The sequence below is a fragment of the Aquarana catesbeiana genome, linkage group LG12 (assembly GCF_042186555.1).
Source record: "Aquarana catesbeiana isolate 2022-GZ linkage group LG12, ASM4218655v1, whole genome shotgun sequence".
NCBI lineage: Eukaryota > Metazoa > Chordata > Amphibia > Anura > Ranidae > Aquarana > Aquarana catesbeiana.
The window spans coordinates 213,209,927-213,226,438 of record NC_133335.1 but is presented as its reverse complement, the minus strand read 5'-3'; the positions used below and the strand labels follow the sequence as shown (position 1 = coordinate 213,226,438).

Below are 16,512 nucleotides of genomic sequence, written 5' to 3'. Positions count from 1 at the left end.
GTTCTTGGACATTGGGGACATCCAAAAGCAATCCCACTGAGGGGTGGACAACAGCAACTGAGAGATCCAATAGATGTGGAATTCTGAGTTATGAAAGACTGGGTCATGCCAAAAAGGCTGTTCCACGATTATTGACCTGGAAAGCGCTCTGAGGATTACTTATACAGTACACAAAGGACTGAGAAATGCCATAAATCAGAGTCCATTGCCCAAAGGTCACATACCAGGATACGTTTAACAAAATCAGGGACCAGCTCAGACAGAATGACATGGTTACACCAAAAGCTGTGGACCTGGAGAGTGCTCTGAGACTAAAAAAACACAGTACACTAAGGTGTGGAAAGTGCCACAATGCAGAGATCCGTGCCCAAAGGTCACATTTGAGGTTACCCCACCAATCTTCACTCCAGCTGTATGGAGACCAGCTCAATCAGCATATTTTTCTGTGCTTTACAGTATCTGCATTGTTTAATTTGGTGAAATTGGTCTCTTCAGAAGGTGTTAATGGTCTATGTTGTAATGTTTTATGATATATCCAGTACATGTGAACACAATCATGATGATTGATTACTTTTTTTATATCCTGCAAGCAGAAACTTAAATTGAAACATTGTTAGTAGGAAACATTTCGGGCTTTTTCACACCAGTGAGTTGTGCTGAAAGCATAGCCACTGGTGTGCGCCTGGACACCGTGCTGATGAACCAATCCCGATTGTTTCATTGTTTTTCCACAGAACTTTATTGAAATGTCATGAATAACATTTAAATATACTTCTATTCAGCAGAGCAGCCCTCATGTACTGTATATATTTGATAACAACACCATTATTATTACAGTAATACATGTAATCAGGCAAAGTTTATTACCTGTATGTAGTCCAAGACTTGCTGATGCCTCTGCTTAGCAGCTGCAACCTCATCATCTGAAATGGCTTCACGCAAGGCCTGCTGGGAAATTAAGGAGTCCAGGTCTACTATAGCAGACAGTCGACAATACAAGCTGATAAACTTCTCTCTGTAGCAGCAAAAGTGAACTGAAATTTAGAGAAATAAAAGACTTATGAGTGTTTTTGATCATTTACATTGTTTAGGTGCATGTGATACAGACACATATATACAGTACATACACATGCAGTGCAGAGAGGGTGAGGCACACCTTTTTATATCCTTAGTGCATGCAAAGTGATGGGCTCTCAAAGCCATGTAATAAACCCAAGTAGCTGCAGTTCATCTCCTCAATTCTTTTGTTGATAAAAATTGTAACAAATTACAGAGATAGTTTCAGAATCACCAACCCTTCATTACGCTTATCATATATATATATATATATATATATATATATATATATATATAATAACAAACAAAATAAAAGGCATGTACAGTTACCAAAATGTTTTTACCAGTGTCTTCATTGTGTACCGCTAGTCCAGTGCTGCAGGAATACTATCCAGGTCTTCCCCATTAGCTTTGCCCCGCAGCCAGGCACACAGGCTCATCCACACATTTCTCCAATGACCAGTCTAGGGGATGTTGTTTTTATTTTTGGAGAACTTGGATAGGGTTGAGGGAATTGAGTGAGATACTCCAAAAACAAGAACTTTGTACACTGAGGACTAAGTATTCTCTGTAATAAAGTCGAAACAGTGGACTTTAGCTTTGAAATAGCAGTGGTAGTAGTAACTTCAAACTCTTTTCTTAAAGCCACAAGAGCCCCTTAAAGCAGAAGATTGGATGAACAAAGTCCTTCAAGACTCCGGCCAGTATCCCCTTTAAACAGACCCACGGCTGACTTTCTTTAGCACCAGAGAGGTGGCAACAGCACAAAGATCCCCAAGATCTTTCAGAAGTGTCTGTACTCACACTAGGCCCAATGACAGCTGTTTGCCTCCTTCTGACTTCGAAGTGACATCTTACTCTGGTGATATAAGACTAGATCTTTAGTGGTCAGCTCCCTTTCAGTCAGCTCTCTATTCTAGCACCAGGGTCTCACCAACCAGGCCCTCTGGTTGCCCACCTGAGGCCTTGCAACAGCAGACATTTGGCAGCAAAGCCCTGGAGGACAACAAGTCCCTTCAGGCTGGTCCATTCCTCTCCAGGAAAAGACTCCAAGCTCAGTGTGCTTACAGAATATACACAGTCTCCCAGAATGCTGTCAGAGCCTGCCTCTTTGAGATTGGCCAGGGCTGTATCATATTCATTCATGTTGTCATCTGCATAGCTCCACACCTATCATACGGAAACGTCTCAAGCTATCTGGATGCACACTGAGCAGTCCTAACAGAATGCAGCTGCACTGATTACAGTGAGCAAACTAAATTTACCTTACCAAACAATTACAGCCTCGTTGACTACAGTGAGGCAACTACATTTACCTACCCAAAAAACACACAGCTCCACAAACACAGTGAACCACACTAAATCTATCTATCTAATCCATGGGTCCTCAAACTACGGCCCTTCACACAAGATGAGAAACATGACAGGTCTGGACAAAGGGCGGGACTTTGGAGTTAAGAAGTGGGTGATTGGTAACTAGGCAGCAGGGCAGTCCCAGCAATCAATCACCTGCCTTTCACTTGAAAGGTCCCGCCCTTTGTCTGGACCTGTAATGCTTCCTGTCTTGTGTGATTAAGGTAGCAGAGGGGAGGGGGAGTGCTGTGATCTCATGAACGGTTCAGTGTAATACCATTGGAGGACTCTGTGATGGGGGAGTCTGATGGTAATGAGTATGTGATGGAGGGAGTATGTGATGGAGGGAGTCTGTGATGGGGGGATCTGTTATGGGGGGCTTTGTTATGGGTGGATCTATGATGGTGGAGGTCTTTAATTGGGGATCTATGATGGGGGGCTTTGTGACGGGGGATCTGTGATGGGGGCTTTGTGATTGGGGTGGAGCCTGTGATGGAGGGATCTGTGATTGGGGGGCTTTGTGATGGGGGAAGTCTGATTGGGGGATCTGTTATGGGGGGCTTTGTTATGGGTGGATCTATGCTGGGGGGAGGTCTGTGATGGGGGGATCTATGATGGGGGGGCTTTGTGATGGGGGGATCTGTGAAGGAAGCTTTGTGATTGGGGGAGATCTGTGATTTGAGGGGCTGTGTAATGGAGCGGAGTCTGTGATGGGGGGGGATCTGTGATGGAGAGGAATCTATGATGGAGAGGAGTCTGTGATGGAAGGCTCTGTGATGGAGGAGAGTATATGATGAAGAGGGGTCTGTGAAACATTAAATATGTTTTATGTTGATTAAAATTGTTCTTTATTTTAAATATTGTATTGTGTTTTCCTTTTTTTGCACTACAAATAAGATGTGAGCATAGGAATTTGTTCATATTTTTTTCAACTATAGTCTGGCCCCCCAACAGTCTGAGGGACCGTCAACTCGCCCCCTGTTTAAAAAGTTTGAGGACCCCTGATCTAATCCTTTCATCTATATAGGAGGGTGTTGCGATTAAATAATGTAGAATTTGCTAAATGTGGCCAGGGCATGTATTCCAGCACAGTGGAAATCCCCTTCCTTGTCCACAGTCAATGCATTAGCATATGTGCAAAAGTGTCCTTCGTGCTACTTGGAGTAATTGGTAAAATGTGCCTAATTACAGAAAAAGTGATATTAATAAATAAACCTGCAGCAAAACCTAATAGTGTTCACAATACACAAAAATAAAAATAAAATATATAAAGTGATCTCGCGCAGTGTTAGAAGTAATCACTCAAACACATAAAGTGCAATCCACAGAGGGATTAATAAAGTGCAATCCACAAAGGAGTGATTAAAGTGCCAAAGTCTTAAAGTGCAAATAATAATAACTCCACAAAATAGTGCAAAAAAATATTTTCACGAATGTCCAATTAGTGTTCAAAAACCTACAATAAGGTAATAATAAATGAACATGTGCAAATGGCAATTCTCCAAAAAAAAAACAATCAATGTATTCCAGTCCTCCAAGGAGAATAAGGTGCTATGGGGGAATCTAAAATTCATAAAATGGTGGACACGACGGATGAAATAAGAAGTGGACAAAACACTGACCATATAGTGTCCATAAATAACTTCACAAATTGCTTCCTGAAACAACAGTCTCACAGAACTCTCACCTCATGTAATAGAGTAAATCGCATCACTGAGTAGGTTGGACTCTCCACCGCATCCTATTAGGTCCTTTTCCAGCTCTCATACACTAATAATGTGGCAAAGGGTAACTTCTCCAACTGTATAAATCCTCCACTAAGCCGTCCCAATGCACTCCGGTATATTATCACAGCAACAGTGGGGGAAAGAGAAGAACAGAATGCCTCCAATGGTATAGTATGTTAAAAGGATATAGGTGCGTTTATTAAGGTGTCAAAAGGTTGGACTCTTACATAAAAAAAGTTAAATGATGGAGAGGAGTCTGTGATGGGAGGCTCTGTGATGGAGAGGAGTCTATGATAGAGAGGGGTCTGTGATGGGGAGGGAGGGGTCTGTAATAAATTGTTATTTATTTTAAATATTGTATTGTGTTTTCCTATTTTTGCACTACAAATAAGATGTGTGCATAGGAATTTGATCATATTTTCTTCAAATTATAGTCTGGCCCCCCAACAGTCTGAGGGACCGTGAACTGGCCCCCAGTTTAAAAAGTTTGAGGACCCCTGATCTAATCCTTTCATCTATATAGGAGGGTGCTACAATTAAATAATGTAGAATTTGCTCAATGTGGCCAGGGCATGTATTCCAGCACAGTGGAAATCCTCTTCCTTGTCCACAGTTGATGGATTAGCAGAGTGAACAACATTTATGTGCATGGAAGACCCTCGCTGCCTGCATAAACCAGCAGAAAGCTCGCTTTCATTAAATGTGGTTTTATTGGACCCAATTTATTTTCTCTGAGAAATACCAGGACCTCTTTGCATTTGACTCTACCTAAATGGAGAAATTGTGCCCTGGAATAGTCTGTTGCCTACCCCTTACCTTCTGGTCCTAATGCCCCACATATATGTCAGACTTACCTGGTAGCACACGACTACGGCCCTGTCCTGTTCATTGTACCTAAAGTGGTTGTAAACCTGTTTATCTGCAGTCTTCTTCTCTACATTCATTCAAAGTGCAGAATTTATAAAACTTGTCTGAGCTTTCATAAAACAGGGGGTTTAGAGCTGAAGTTACACTCTACAGAATTCTAAACAAAAAAAATTTGGATATTTTTTTTTTTTCACGTACCTCTAAATGCCTGTTGCTAGGTGGTCCCTCATAGTCTGCCTGTTCCTTTGCCTGGGCTGGTGACATCACTTCCCCCCAGGCACAGGAAGGGCTCCGCTCTGCTCCCTCCCTCCTGTCAATCATCTGGGACCCAATACAGGTCCAGGTGATTGAGCGGCCAATCACGCGCATGCGCAGTGGGTGCCAGGCTGTGAAGCCACAGCCCGGCGCCCACAGTTGAAATGCCGGCGCCGACGAGCGGAGGGGGGGTGGACGAGCGGGGCTTCGATCCCCCGCATCACTGGACCCAGGGACAGGTAAGTGTCCAATTAAAAGTCAGCAGCTGCAGTATTTGTAGCTGCTGACTTTTAATTTTTTTTTTTTTTGACGGCCCCCCTGGGTGGAACTCCTCTTTAAATCACCTGTCACTCACAGCAAAGGGGAGTATTTGACAAAGTTTTTCTCAGGTTGTCAAGATTTATCTCACTTAACAATAAAAGAGGATTGCTCAGAGATGGATTAACTCATTAACTCTGTGTGGCAAGACTGGGCTCAAATGATAGGAAATCTTATATTCTACAGTATGATAAAAAAAAAAAAAATCGGGTTTACATCCATTTTAAGGTTAATGTTTAAGGCCCCCCCCAGCACTGTCATTCATTTCAATGTTATTCTATGTCATGTATATTGCTCATTGTTTATGGGCCTGTATGATTACTATGGTTGTTTGACCTGTGTTTCATTTATTCACAGAGTAGCTATAAATAATTAATTACAAAAAAGTAATGTAGAACTTAGCCCTGAATGATAAAAGTTTATAAAAGGCTAGACCGTAACAGTAATGCTGATTTTACTGAATTCAAAGGAATGCCTATACTCATTTTTATTTTTCAATACTGTTTTCAGTACAGCCACACAAGCAAAATACTGAAAATAATCAACAAACATAAAATACTTTGACAAATTAATTTAGCTTAAAATAACATTAGCCACGTGGACAATCTGTGAGTTGTAAAGGTCATACAATCCCAAATGTTTCCCGTGTGAGTTGTACTTCAATACCAATTTCAGATGCAGTAGGTTTATTGTGCTGGTCAGATCCCAGATGAAGCATGTTGAGATCTTCAAATTCTGTCTAGCTGATAAAGTATATAAGTGCCTAAAACTGATTGAATCCCATAAAGATATTTACACCAATTTTTTTCATTACTCTCAGATAGTGGCGGTTGGTAGTCAAAATTTTTTTTGGTGGGGGGGGCCCCAAAAATTTTGAAAAAAAAAATCATTGATTGCAGCCACTGTGCCTTCAAATGCTGCCACTGTGCCATCAAGTGCTGCTACTGTGCCATCAATTGCAGCCACTGTGCCCATCAAACGCCACTGTGCCATCAAGTGCTGCTACTGTGCCATCAAATGCCATCGTGCCCTAAACCGCTGCCACTGTGCCATCAAACGCTGCCACTGTGCCCTCAAATGCTGCCACTGTTCCATCAAATGCAGCCACTGTGCTCATTAAACGCTGCCACTGTGCCCATTAAACGCTGCCACTGTACCATCAAATGCTGCCACTGTGCCCATCAAACGCTGCCACTGTGCCAATCAAACGCTGCCACTGTGCCCAACGCTGCCATTGTGCCCATCAAATGCTGCCAGTGTGCCCATCAAATGCTGCCAGTGTGCCCATCATATGCTGCCAGTGTGCCCATTAAATGCTGCCAGTGTGCTCTTGAATCCCCCCAGTGTGATCCCCGCCCGCTGTCTGCCCGGTAATTACCCTGTCTTGGTGGAGCAGCGGGTGACGGCGATGAGCGGGGTCCTCCATGCGTTTCCTTCCATCCTCATCTCCGGTCCTCTCCTCCTGATAGGCGTCCAATAGTGGCGCCTGTCGTTTCAGCCAATCAGGTGACAGGTAACAGACCCGAGCACCTGATTGGCGGAGAGGCGGTTTAGTGTTAGAAAAGCGAATGACTATTCACTTTCCTATCACAGCATGGCGCTCGCAGGTCACCTTTTTTGACACCTATTAGAGCCTATGGCTCTAATCAGGTGCTTCAACCCCCCCCCCGCTGCTGTAATTCAGGCGTCCTGCGCCCGAAAAGGGGCTGGGCGCCTGAATAGGGGGTGGCAACGCAACCATAGATTGATAGATAGATTCATACAATGCATGAATCTATCTATTGGTGAGAGGGGTGGCAGGAGAGAGGGGGCGGCGCCCGTGCGCCCTTAATGCACGGGCCGCCACTGCTCTCAGAGTTAATAATTGCTGAACTTTTTATGCCTGTTAAAGTACAACTCCAGCCAAACGTCTTAAAGTTATTTTTGGATAGAGTGGGAAAGCATTAAACCTCTTTCAGTTTTTTTTTCCCAGGCCCACACTAATAGGCATAAGAAGAAAGTAAAGCATAGCATAGCAGAATCAGGAAGGGTTGGAACCTCTGTCCGGCTTAATTGCTGTGTGTTCCCATGAAAGAACTTTCTTCTCTTTTGATTTTTTAGTGATGATGTAGGGTTCTATCCTTTCCCAAAAAGTTTTAGGTGGAGTTGGATTACGGCTTTGGCTGGCTATGGACATGAGATTGTTGCCTGACTAAAGTCTGTAGAGCATTTCCAGACCCCCATGACTATGATGTCTGGTGGCAAATAATATTCAGACCAGATGGATTTGGTCGTTTGGGTTCTCCTTGATGCTTCAGTGCCCACCCAGGGGCTGTTTTGTTGGTGCTTTTGTGCACTGAGGTATGTCCCATGCAGTAGACACATTAATACACTGTATGATTATTCAATATATATTGTTCAAATTTTATTGTTTTTTTTCATTTGTTTTCATGAGTCCTGATGAAGCTAACTCTGGCAAAACACGTCGGCACATGAACACCTCTTTAATCAGCATCAAAACTTGCTAAGCATATTAACATCTCAAGTGTATGAACACATACAGTAGATCTTAAGCACGGTTGTATAACTGGTTTTAATTATCAAGATACATACATTTGTATGAGCTTTTTTTAATGTGTGTTATATAATAAAACTTTATGATTTTATTGATAGTCTTCTCACTCCGTGTTTGGCCCATATAGTCCGAATCTTTCTTTTTTCAAATCTATACAATACGGATGATGGCCATGAGTGTCACAATAATGTATGTAAGATAAAAAATCTTGTTGGATGAAGACATTATCTTATTTGCAGGAAAAAAATTAAATCAAGCAAGGTTTGTCCATTCTGGCAAAAAATGCCTTAGCATGATGTCTAAGTCTACGTTCACACTCTGTGTGAGTCAGAAACAGGCAAAACTGCGTGCACAGAAATGGCTGCCCTTTAGAAGATGTGCATCAGTGTCATTAATTCTAAATGGCACCCCCATGCATCTGCTAACGTGCGCACCAAATCGCAAATCGATTGCAAAAGAGTCAGACGGCTTTTGTGTCTTTTCCATGTGTAGGGCAACCTACTACAATTAATAGGCTGCCCCACACACGACAAGTGGAAACACACGCACGCTCTATCGCACCTGCATGCATAAGGTCTATAGAACATCTTTAAAATTAAATGCATAATGTTTTATGCAAGGTTTTATAAAGGTTATCACACAACAAAATGCTGTTTTGAATATACCTTGGTAACAGAGGCCCTAATAAAAGGAATGTGGTGAGTTTTAAACATGATTACACCCCTCTAAAATAGCAGACATTATTGTGACACTGATTAATGAATCTTTCATCCTAACTACAGCATCAGCACATAATCTACATACAGACACCCACACTCATGAGCAATAAAAAAAACCTAACAAAAAGGTCTTTGTTACTGGTTACATTACCTACACAAGACGTCACGCTAATGTAAAGATATTAATACAACATACCATGGGCCTCCTCTGTTTACATCCGTTGATGTACATTTTTACATGCGTACCGATGTGTGACATGAACAGAAAGGTGTAAATGGGCTCCCAAAGAAAATTATAGTCTTTTCAATCATTTTTTTAAATAGATGTAAAAGAAATCACCTTGAAGTATAAAAACTTAATGTATCTTAAGGCCACATGAAAAAAAAAAAAACTTTGATTCTATGTATAATTTGTAATATAGTGTATATGGGCATCATATTTGCTCATTACATATGTAGGCTTTGCTTCTTTATTTTCAGTTCTATACCATTGTTATATTCCATCACTTCTTTTCACAGTGCAAGTCTGGGTTGGCATGATCACCGAAAACAACACACTCCATGGGCAGCTGTTACTACCGAAAAAAAACGTTACCTTTGCTGTGGGTCTCTCTCTCCTACTCATTTCGTCTAAAGGATGACAATTAATTTGATATACTTACCTTATTGTTTGCTCCTACAGGCTTCCTTCTCTTTGTGCAAATAGCTCTAAGGTCTCTTCCCTAAACTGACTGGTTTCAGCTCTCTGATGGACCATCAATTCGGCATTTTACATGAGAGGATGCCGTGGGCAAATCCACATTTTGGAGCATTAGATAGTAGAGGAGAGTGCCAGCTGCCAAGGAGTGATAAGTATATTCTTTTTTTTGTTTGTTTTTTGAAGTCCATTGAGTCTTTACATTTGGGATATACTGACATCTAGAGAAGGCTTGGACACCGGCAAACAAAAAAAAATCTAGGCCAGCACAAAATAGGCAGTACCAACAGTATGATTATAAACACATGGGGTGGGACCTGTGAGTCCAAAAATCCTATTTTTTTCTTGTCCATAAAATGACACAGAAAGTCTTTAACCATTAAGATGTCCAAAAGTTGTCCAACTGAGGGGTGGGCAACCAATCGCTAACTGGCCCAAGTACAAACAACAAAGAATAGGAGACTGCCTGCTACTCAAAGAGCCACCTGAAAGACCTCATGTCAGAAGCTAGCATCAGATAAGGCAGAAAAATCCACCTGGTGGAGAGTGAACAAAGGACCAAGTGGCAGCTTTACAAATCTGGAAAAAAAGTTGCTTGTCCCGAAAAAGTCCAAGAAGCACTGACAAATCTAGCAGCGTCCCCCTTGACAGGAAAGGGTGGAACCTGATCCATAGGGCAATATGCTTGAATGATGGTCTGTCTGAATCACTTAAAGATGGTGAAACGAGAAGCCAGGGCACCCTCCTGGGGTCCACCTGGAATGAAAAAAAAGAAATCCACCTTTGAGAAAGCAGCAATGGTTGGGCTGAAAGGTAGACTTGCGCAGCCTAAACCATATCTAGTTTATGGAGAGAAATGTCATTTTTTTATGAACCACAGCTGGACAGAAGGATGAGAGAACAATGTCCTGGTTGAGGTGAAAGGAAGAACACACCTGTCCCTATTTCAAGGCCAAAAGGGTTCTGTGTTACAGATTCAGACACTTGTCACTGGGGAATAAACGGGTGGGGTGGAGCTTAAAGCTTAAACCACTCAAGGGCCCTAACCAAGGAATGAGAGGCCAAAGGTATTTGAAACAGATTGGAAAGGGCAGACACCTCACCCACGCTGCGAGCCAAATGTTAGTTCCACCCAGCTGCAGAAAGGATAGGTTTCATCCCACAGAGAAGCTCCTGGGGTGAAAACTACGAGACTCACACCAAGTGAAGTTTTGCTTTCCATGTCCATCAATAGAACCTGTGGGAAGCAGACTTCCTACCTTTAAGCATTTTAAAAACAACAAAATCAGGGATGCCCCTGTCCTTTAGAACGCAGATTTCAACATCCAAGTTGCCAAAGCCATCAACCGTCAAGCAGGATGGCCAATCGGCCTTTGGGACAGAGGCTCAACAGACTGATCCTCTTGTTTCAGAGCAGTGCTAGCTGCATTATTAAGTGCCAAAAGGGTCACATTTAATTTAGCACAGACTGCCACGTCTCAGGGGTAACCCCATTGCTCAAGGACTTATGTGATTCAAAATCAGCAAAAATCTCTGCAACCGATTGCTAAGAAGCACACCTGTGCCTTCTGTAATCTAAGTCAGCTAATAACAGGGTAAGTTGGGTTATAAACTCTTGCATGAACATGGTAACGGCCTTAGTAGAAATAACAGAGGACCCAGCAACACCAATGCCACCAATTGCCAGTGTCCAATCCTCCGATATAACCATTAGGTTAAAGAGTTCCTGTGTCCCTCAGTGGATGAGAAAGAAATCTACTCTGTCTTCAATGGCTCATCTACTAATAATACGTTTAATACAAATGCTGACTTAGCACCTTCTACTGTAATTGAGACTGGGTCTCATAGCCCAAAGCACTTTTCAGGTTTAGCCTTTGTTTGGCGTTCTGAAATCCCCAACAGGGTCATTTACTTTTCTTGTACTATTTTCAGACTGGCCAAAGTATAGCCATTACCAAAAAAAAACAAAGCAGTAAGATAAAATGATTGCAAAAATATTTTTTGGTTTTGGATGGAATGGGGGAGGGTTTGAGCTTCTGTCAGTTTATTTATTGCTGCATGTGTCCCTAGAAGAGGACATACTGTCCTCTTTAAGAATGCACCTATACCCGGCCATTTTGCATGTGTTCCCTCAATTGGCCATCAGTTAACTTTACTGATAAACCATCATAATTCTCCTGGTAATTTTAGAGCACAACATGTTGTCCCCAGACATGCCAACAATTTGGCATCTTTAAAAGTTAGGAAGCTTATAATCGCGGGTTCTCCTTTTGTCTTTTCAGCATTTCACTTTACAATCAAATTTCAAAAGTTAAATTATTGAAATGGTAACACAAATTGTAATATTTCAGAAGAACTACACATGAATTAAAGTTACTAAAGTGATATTTGATCACTCGTATTAAAAATGACTTTGGTAACACAGTATCAGTACGCAAACGCTTTCCAAAGTGTGAAATAACCTTCTACCCTCTACAGTGTTTATTGGTCCATGTGGAGCTCTTTTTCCTGACAGTTGTGATACTTTGAAAATTGCAGCAGTGTGGGATAAGGCATCCCTTCCAATATATCCATCATCTATTTGTGTTGTTGAATAACGTCTCATTTCCTTAGAGAGGGAACAAATGTCAAAGGTCCTCTGCCCCGGGAGATGCCCTTAATATAAACTGTGTTATCTGCTTGTCCATATCAAGTGGAGGCTTCACCATACTCTCAGCCGACTGTCTCGGTATTGTCTGCAGCTCTTGTGTTATGGCAACGTTCCCAGGGCTGGGATACATTTCATTTCAGGGCTCTATCTCGTGTGAGATCTGAAACAGAGGCAGACTTGCTTCATTTTCTGCTTGTCCCTGTCTAACATATTGACAAGTTATTGGTCGGATAACAGGCCTGAGGGAATCCATGATTCTGCTACTTAGAAATTCTAAAGTCCTTGTTCCATTTCAATACCTTTGCACAAAAGAGAGAGTAGGATGATAATCAAACGAGTAGGCACTATTGATCCACAGAACACTTCACACTCAATCTAAAGCGTTAAACAGTTCAGCCAACTGCTTTGAGTATTAAGATCATAACAGATTATTTCTAAACAGGGATTATAGGAAGATATGTCAGTCTGCAAAAGTGTGGTTACACCATAACCACAGCAGTTCCTACCTAAACTTTTAGACTGTGGGATCTGGACACTGGGCATGTCCCATGTTTTTAGACTAAACTCCTACGATGATTGTCAATAGGGAACATCAGGGAATATCAGTATTAGCTTAGCAGCAATGCTCTAAAGAGAAGAATTGCTTTCCTAAAGATAACCATTGATGGGGCTTTACACTAGGAAGGGCCAGTGATAGACAATAAAGAACTGAATTTTTTTTTAGGACTAAACTCTGGAAGCTGTGCTCAAAAAAGGCATGCAGAGGGCAAATGACTAATCACTAGTATTGCCTGCTGTGCCCCTGCAGCTTATCCTTCCTTATTAGTCAATTACAGTGTTTTATTCTGCACTGTGTCTGTATGTGGAGGTGGACATATTGGTAGAGGCAAGGCTTTGCTTCCTCATGTCAGATCCTCCAGCAATGACAACAGTAAGCAATGCAGTAGTGACCAGATCCCACTCCAATTCTTCTGAGACTAACAGTCAGAGATATACTGTCTTAGATACCACAATTCAGATATACAGCTATGTGACTGTAGGGTTCTAGGCACTGTTATATACCAGGAAGTGATTATTGCCCAGGTAGATTTAAAATGTATAGATGGTCCCTATAACATAACAAATCTTTTTGAGTTAAGCCCCTTTCACACGGGGCGGACTTTACCTACAATCCACTTGCTCAGCGGGAGATCTGTCCGTTGAGCAGGTGTATGACAGGTCCGCTCCGCTTATGCAGACATGAGGCAGCCGCTCTCCTCTATGGGCGGTTGGATGTAAATGGACTGCATGTCTATTTACACCTGACTACAATCTAATCCAGTCTGCTAGACAGAAGTATTTTAGTGGATCGGATTACACGTAGGCGGGTGCAAAGGTACACATCTCCATTTACACCTGCTGCTCCATAGAGGAGAATGAAGGTTCCGATTGGGTCCGCCTGTCCGTTTTTCAGAAACGTTCAGAAACAGAAAAGGAGGAGGTTTCTGTTTTATTCATACATAGTTTTTAAACTTGTCTTTTTTTTTCTTAACCCTTTATATGAGCTTGTGAACAGGTCTAAAGTGCCATTTGACTACCTAACGGAGGAAAAGATATCAACCCATTTTTTTATGGATTACCTGAGCTCACTGGCAGATGACAGTCAGGTAACTTTTTCATTGCATATTTTCAGTTTGTAATTTTTTTAAAAGAAATTTACCTACTTGAAGACTTAGCAAAAAGCTCAAACGTACCTTTTAATGCCCCACTGACAAAACCTGAGAGATACACAGAAGAGTGCCATTGGAGTTCCAATAATGGTGGTTCATATCTAACATCTTACAGAGTAAGCAGGAGCCACTGTTCCCGACCTCTGATCCAACCATTCCGGAGCTTTAGGATTCCATCACCAATAAATTAAATGCTACGCAACAGAGGATGCACTTTGTTTTGCATGCTATATAAATCCAAGAGTGGAATCCCACCCAGCTTTAGGGACCTACTAGCAAATATTCTCTACAGTTATACTAGATATGTGTTAAAAGCTCTAAAATTTCTGCACCAGTGCTCTGTCTTTTAACTACACATTGAACTAAAAGTAAAAAATAGGAACATCATCACAACTTACTGTGCACAATAAACTTTGGTGATTCTTACAATACTTTTTCTCCTCTTCTTATTAATCAATCCACCTTATTGTTAATGTATGTGTAACACTGTAAATATTGTTGCTTCAGAATTCATTTTGCTGGCTGTAGACTTGATTTATGGAGCGCAATATGATTGATTAATTAGACGTGTACTTTTCCATGTTTAGAGAAGGTATAAATTGATGAATGTTTTTATAGTCTGTTTTAGTCTTGACGACGAAGTCAGGCTGACAGGCTTATTTTGCAACTGTAATACATTATTTAATGAAAAAGGGGTAGGCTGTTCTCCTTTCATGTAATAATAATAATGTTTGTTTTGGCATGCGGAGTCCAGACCATGGTAGCCTGCTGAAAGAACAATTCATTTGAGGAGACAACATGTACATGTTGTCTGAAGAAGTAAATTTACATGGAACAGATCATCTAAATCAGTGGTTCTCAACTCCAGTCCTTAGGACCCACCACCAGGCCAGATTTTAAGTATTACCTTGGGGAGATGCAGACAAGAATACTGCAATCACTGAGCAGCAAATTATATCACCTGTGATGTATTTTAGTTATCTTGCAAACCTGGCCTGTTAGTGGGTCCTGAGGACCGGAGTCGAGAACCACTGATCTAAATTGTAGGGTTAGGTACATGATTTAGGGCCAGTTCACACCATAGAAACTCAGTCCGGATGCGTTCCAGGTGCTTTTCTGCATGCGTGTTTTTGGTGTATTTTTGATGCAGTCCAGTGCTTTTTTTCCCCCTCTTTTTTCTTAACCTTAGACAGTTATAGAAAAAACTTTGCATGTCAGTCTGCCCATTTTTTGTTCGGGTGATTTCAGCTTTAATAAATTCTGAATGCAAGTTTTATTTTGAAATCAAGGGAACATCCACCTTTGAGTATGGTTTTGGGAATCATCAAAATATCAATTTAAACAATAAAATAATTTTTCATGTTGATAAGATTGTCATGTGAAATTGTTTTATATTTTCACTTGGCTGTAGATGTCCCCAACAGTATCTCTGTGGTTAATAACTTGTGACCACACATTTCCCTTGAAATTTATGCTTCTGTACTATCTAGCTCAGGGGTGTCAAACTCAATTTCATTGCGGGCCGCATCAGCAGTAAAGTTGCCCTCAAAGGGCTGGTTTATCCGGGGTGCGCTACGTACAGAGTGCAGGGTTCAGGACTGCGCTACATACAGAGTGCAGGGTTCAGAAGTGTACACAGTGTGGGCTTCAGGGGTGCGCTATGTACAGAGTGCAGTTCCAGGGGTGCCCCATGCGCAGAGTGCAGTTCCAAGGGTGGCCTATGCACAGACTTCACGGGTGCGCCATGCACAGAGTGCAGTTCCAGGGGTGGCCTATGCGCAGAGTCCAGGGGTGGGCTATGTACAGAGTGTAGTTCCAGGGGTGGCCTATGTGAAGAGTTCAGGGGTGGACCATGCACAGAGTGCAGTTTCAGGGGTGGCCTATGGGCAGAGTTCAGAGGTGTGCTATGTACAGAGTGCTGGGTTCAGGAGTGCGTCCTCACATCTTTCTCTCCTACCTGGCCCGGCTCTAGTACCTCCAACTTTAAAACTGGCTGCGAGGGCAACATAGGGCCTTGGGGGCCGGTTTCACATGTGTGTTTGACATATGTGATCTAGATGCAAGATGGAGCTTCATGGCGTGACCTCCACATCATATGGCAAATTAAACATTTTATGTAGAGGTAGCTCAATGATATGGTGTGCTCTGTACAAAAAGATGGGTGATCCTTTAAAACAAAAAAATCTGTCAAGGTTGCATGACAAAGACATTGGGTTTTTTGGGGAGCAGTTGTTGACGATCGTAGCTGGATGAAGACCAATAGTAAACACTCTTCTATTATAAAGCAGAACACCAAAATACATTTCCCAGCAGCAGTAGAAAAAAAAATATAAGTGATAGACTTTAATATTATATTGCAAAATGTATTTCATGAATGAAAAGTTACTAAACGTCACATGTTTACTAAATTCTTTTTTTTAATCACAAAGTGTTATCATTTTCATATAGTACATGTCTCAATTATATATATTTTTAAACACTATAATACAAAGGAAGAATAATCTCTGCATGACTCACAACCCTTAATGGAGTCACCCTATCTTGTTTACAAAGGGATGAACTAAGCATGTCTCTACCATTAGAACTTTCTGGTCACATGGAGGCTTA

At 41.7% G+C, this 16,512-nt stretch overlaps 1 protein-coding gene across 1 annotated transcript in view; it reads right to left on the bottom strand.

Annotated features, from left to right (window-relative positions):
- The window catches only part of ANKFN1 (ankyrin repeat and fibronectin type III domain containing 1), a 602,151-nt gene that overhangs the window by 78,976 nt on the left and 506,663 nt on the right, over positions 1-16,512 (bottom strand). The window contains exon 16 of the mRNA XM_073606641.1: positions 868-1,034. Coding sequence (XP_073462742.1) covers positions 868-1,034 — 167 coding nt within the window. The remainder of the gene's footprint in view (positions 1-867; positions 1,035-16,512) is intronic.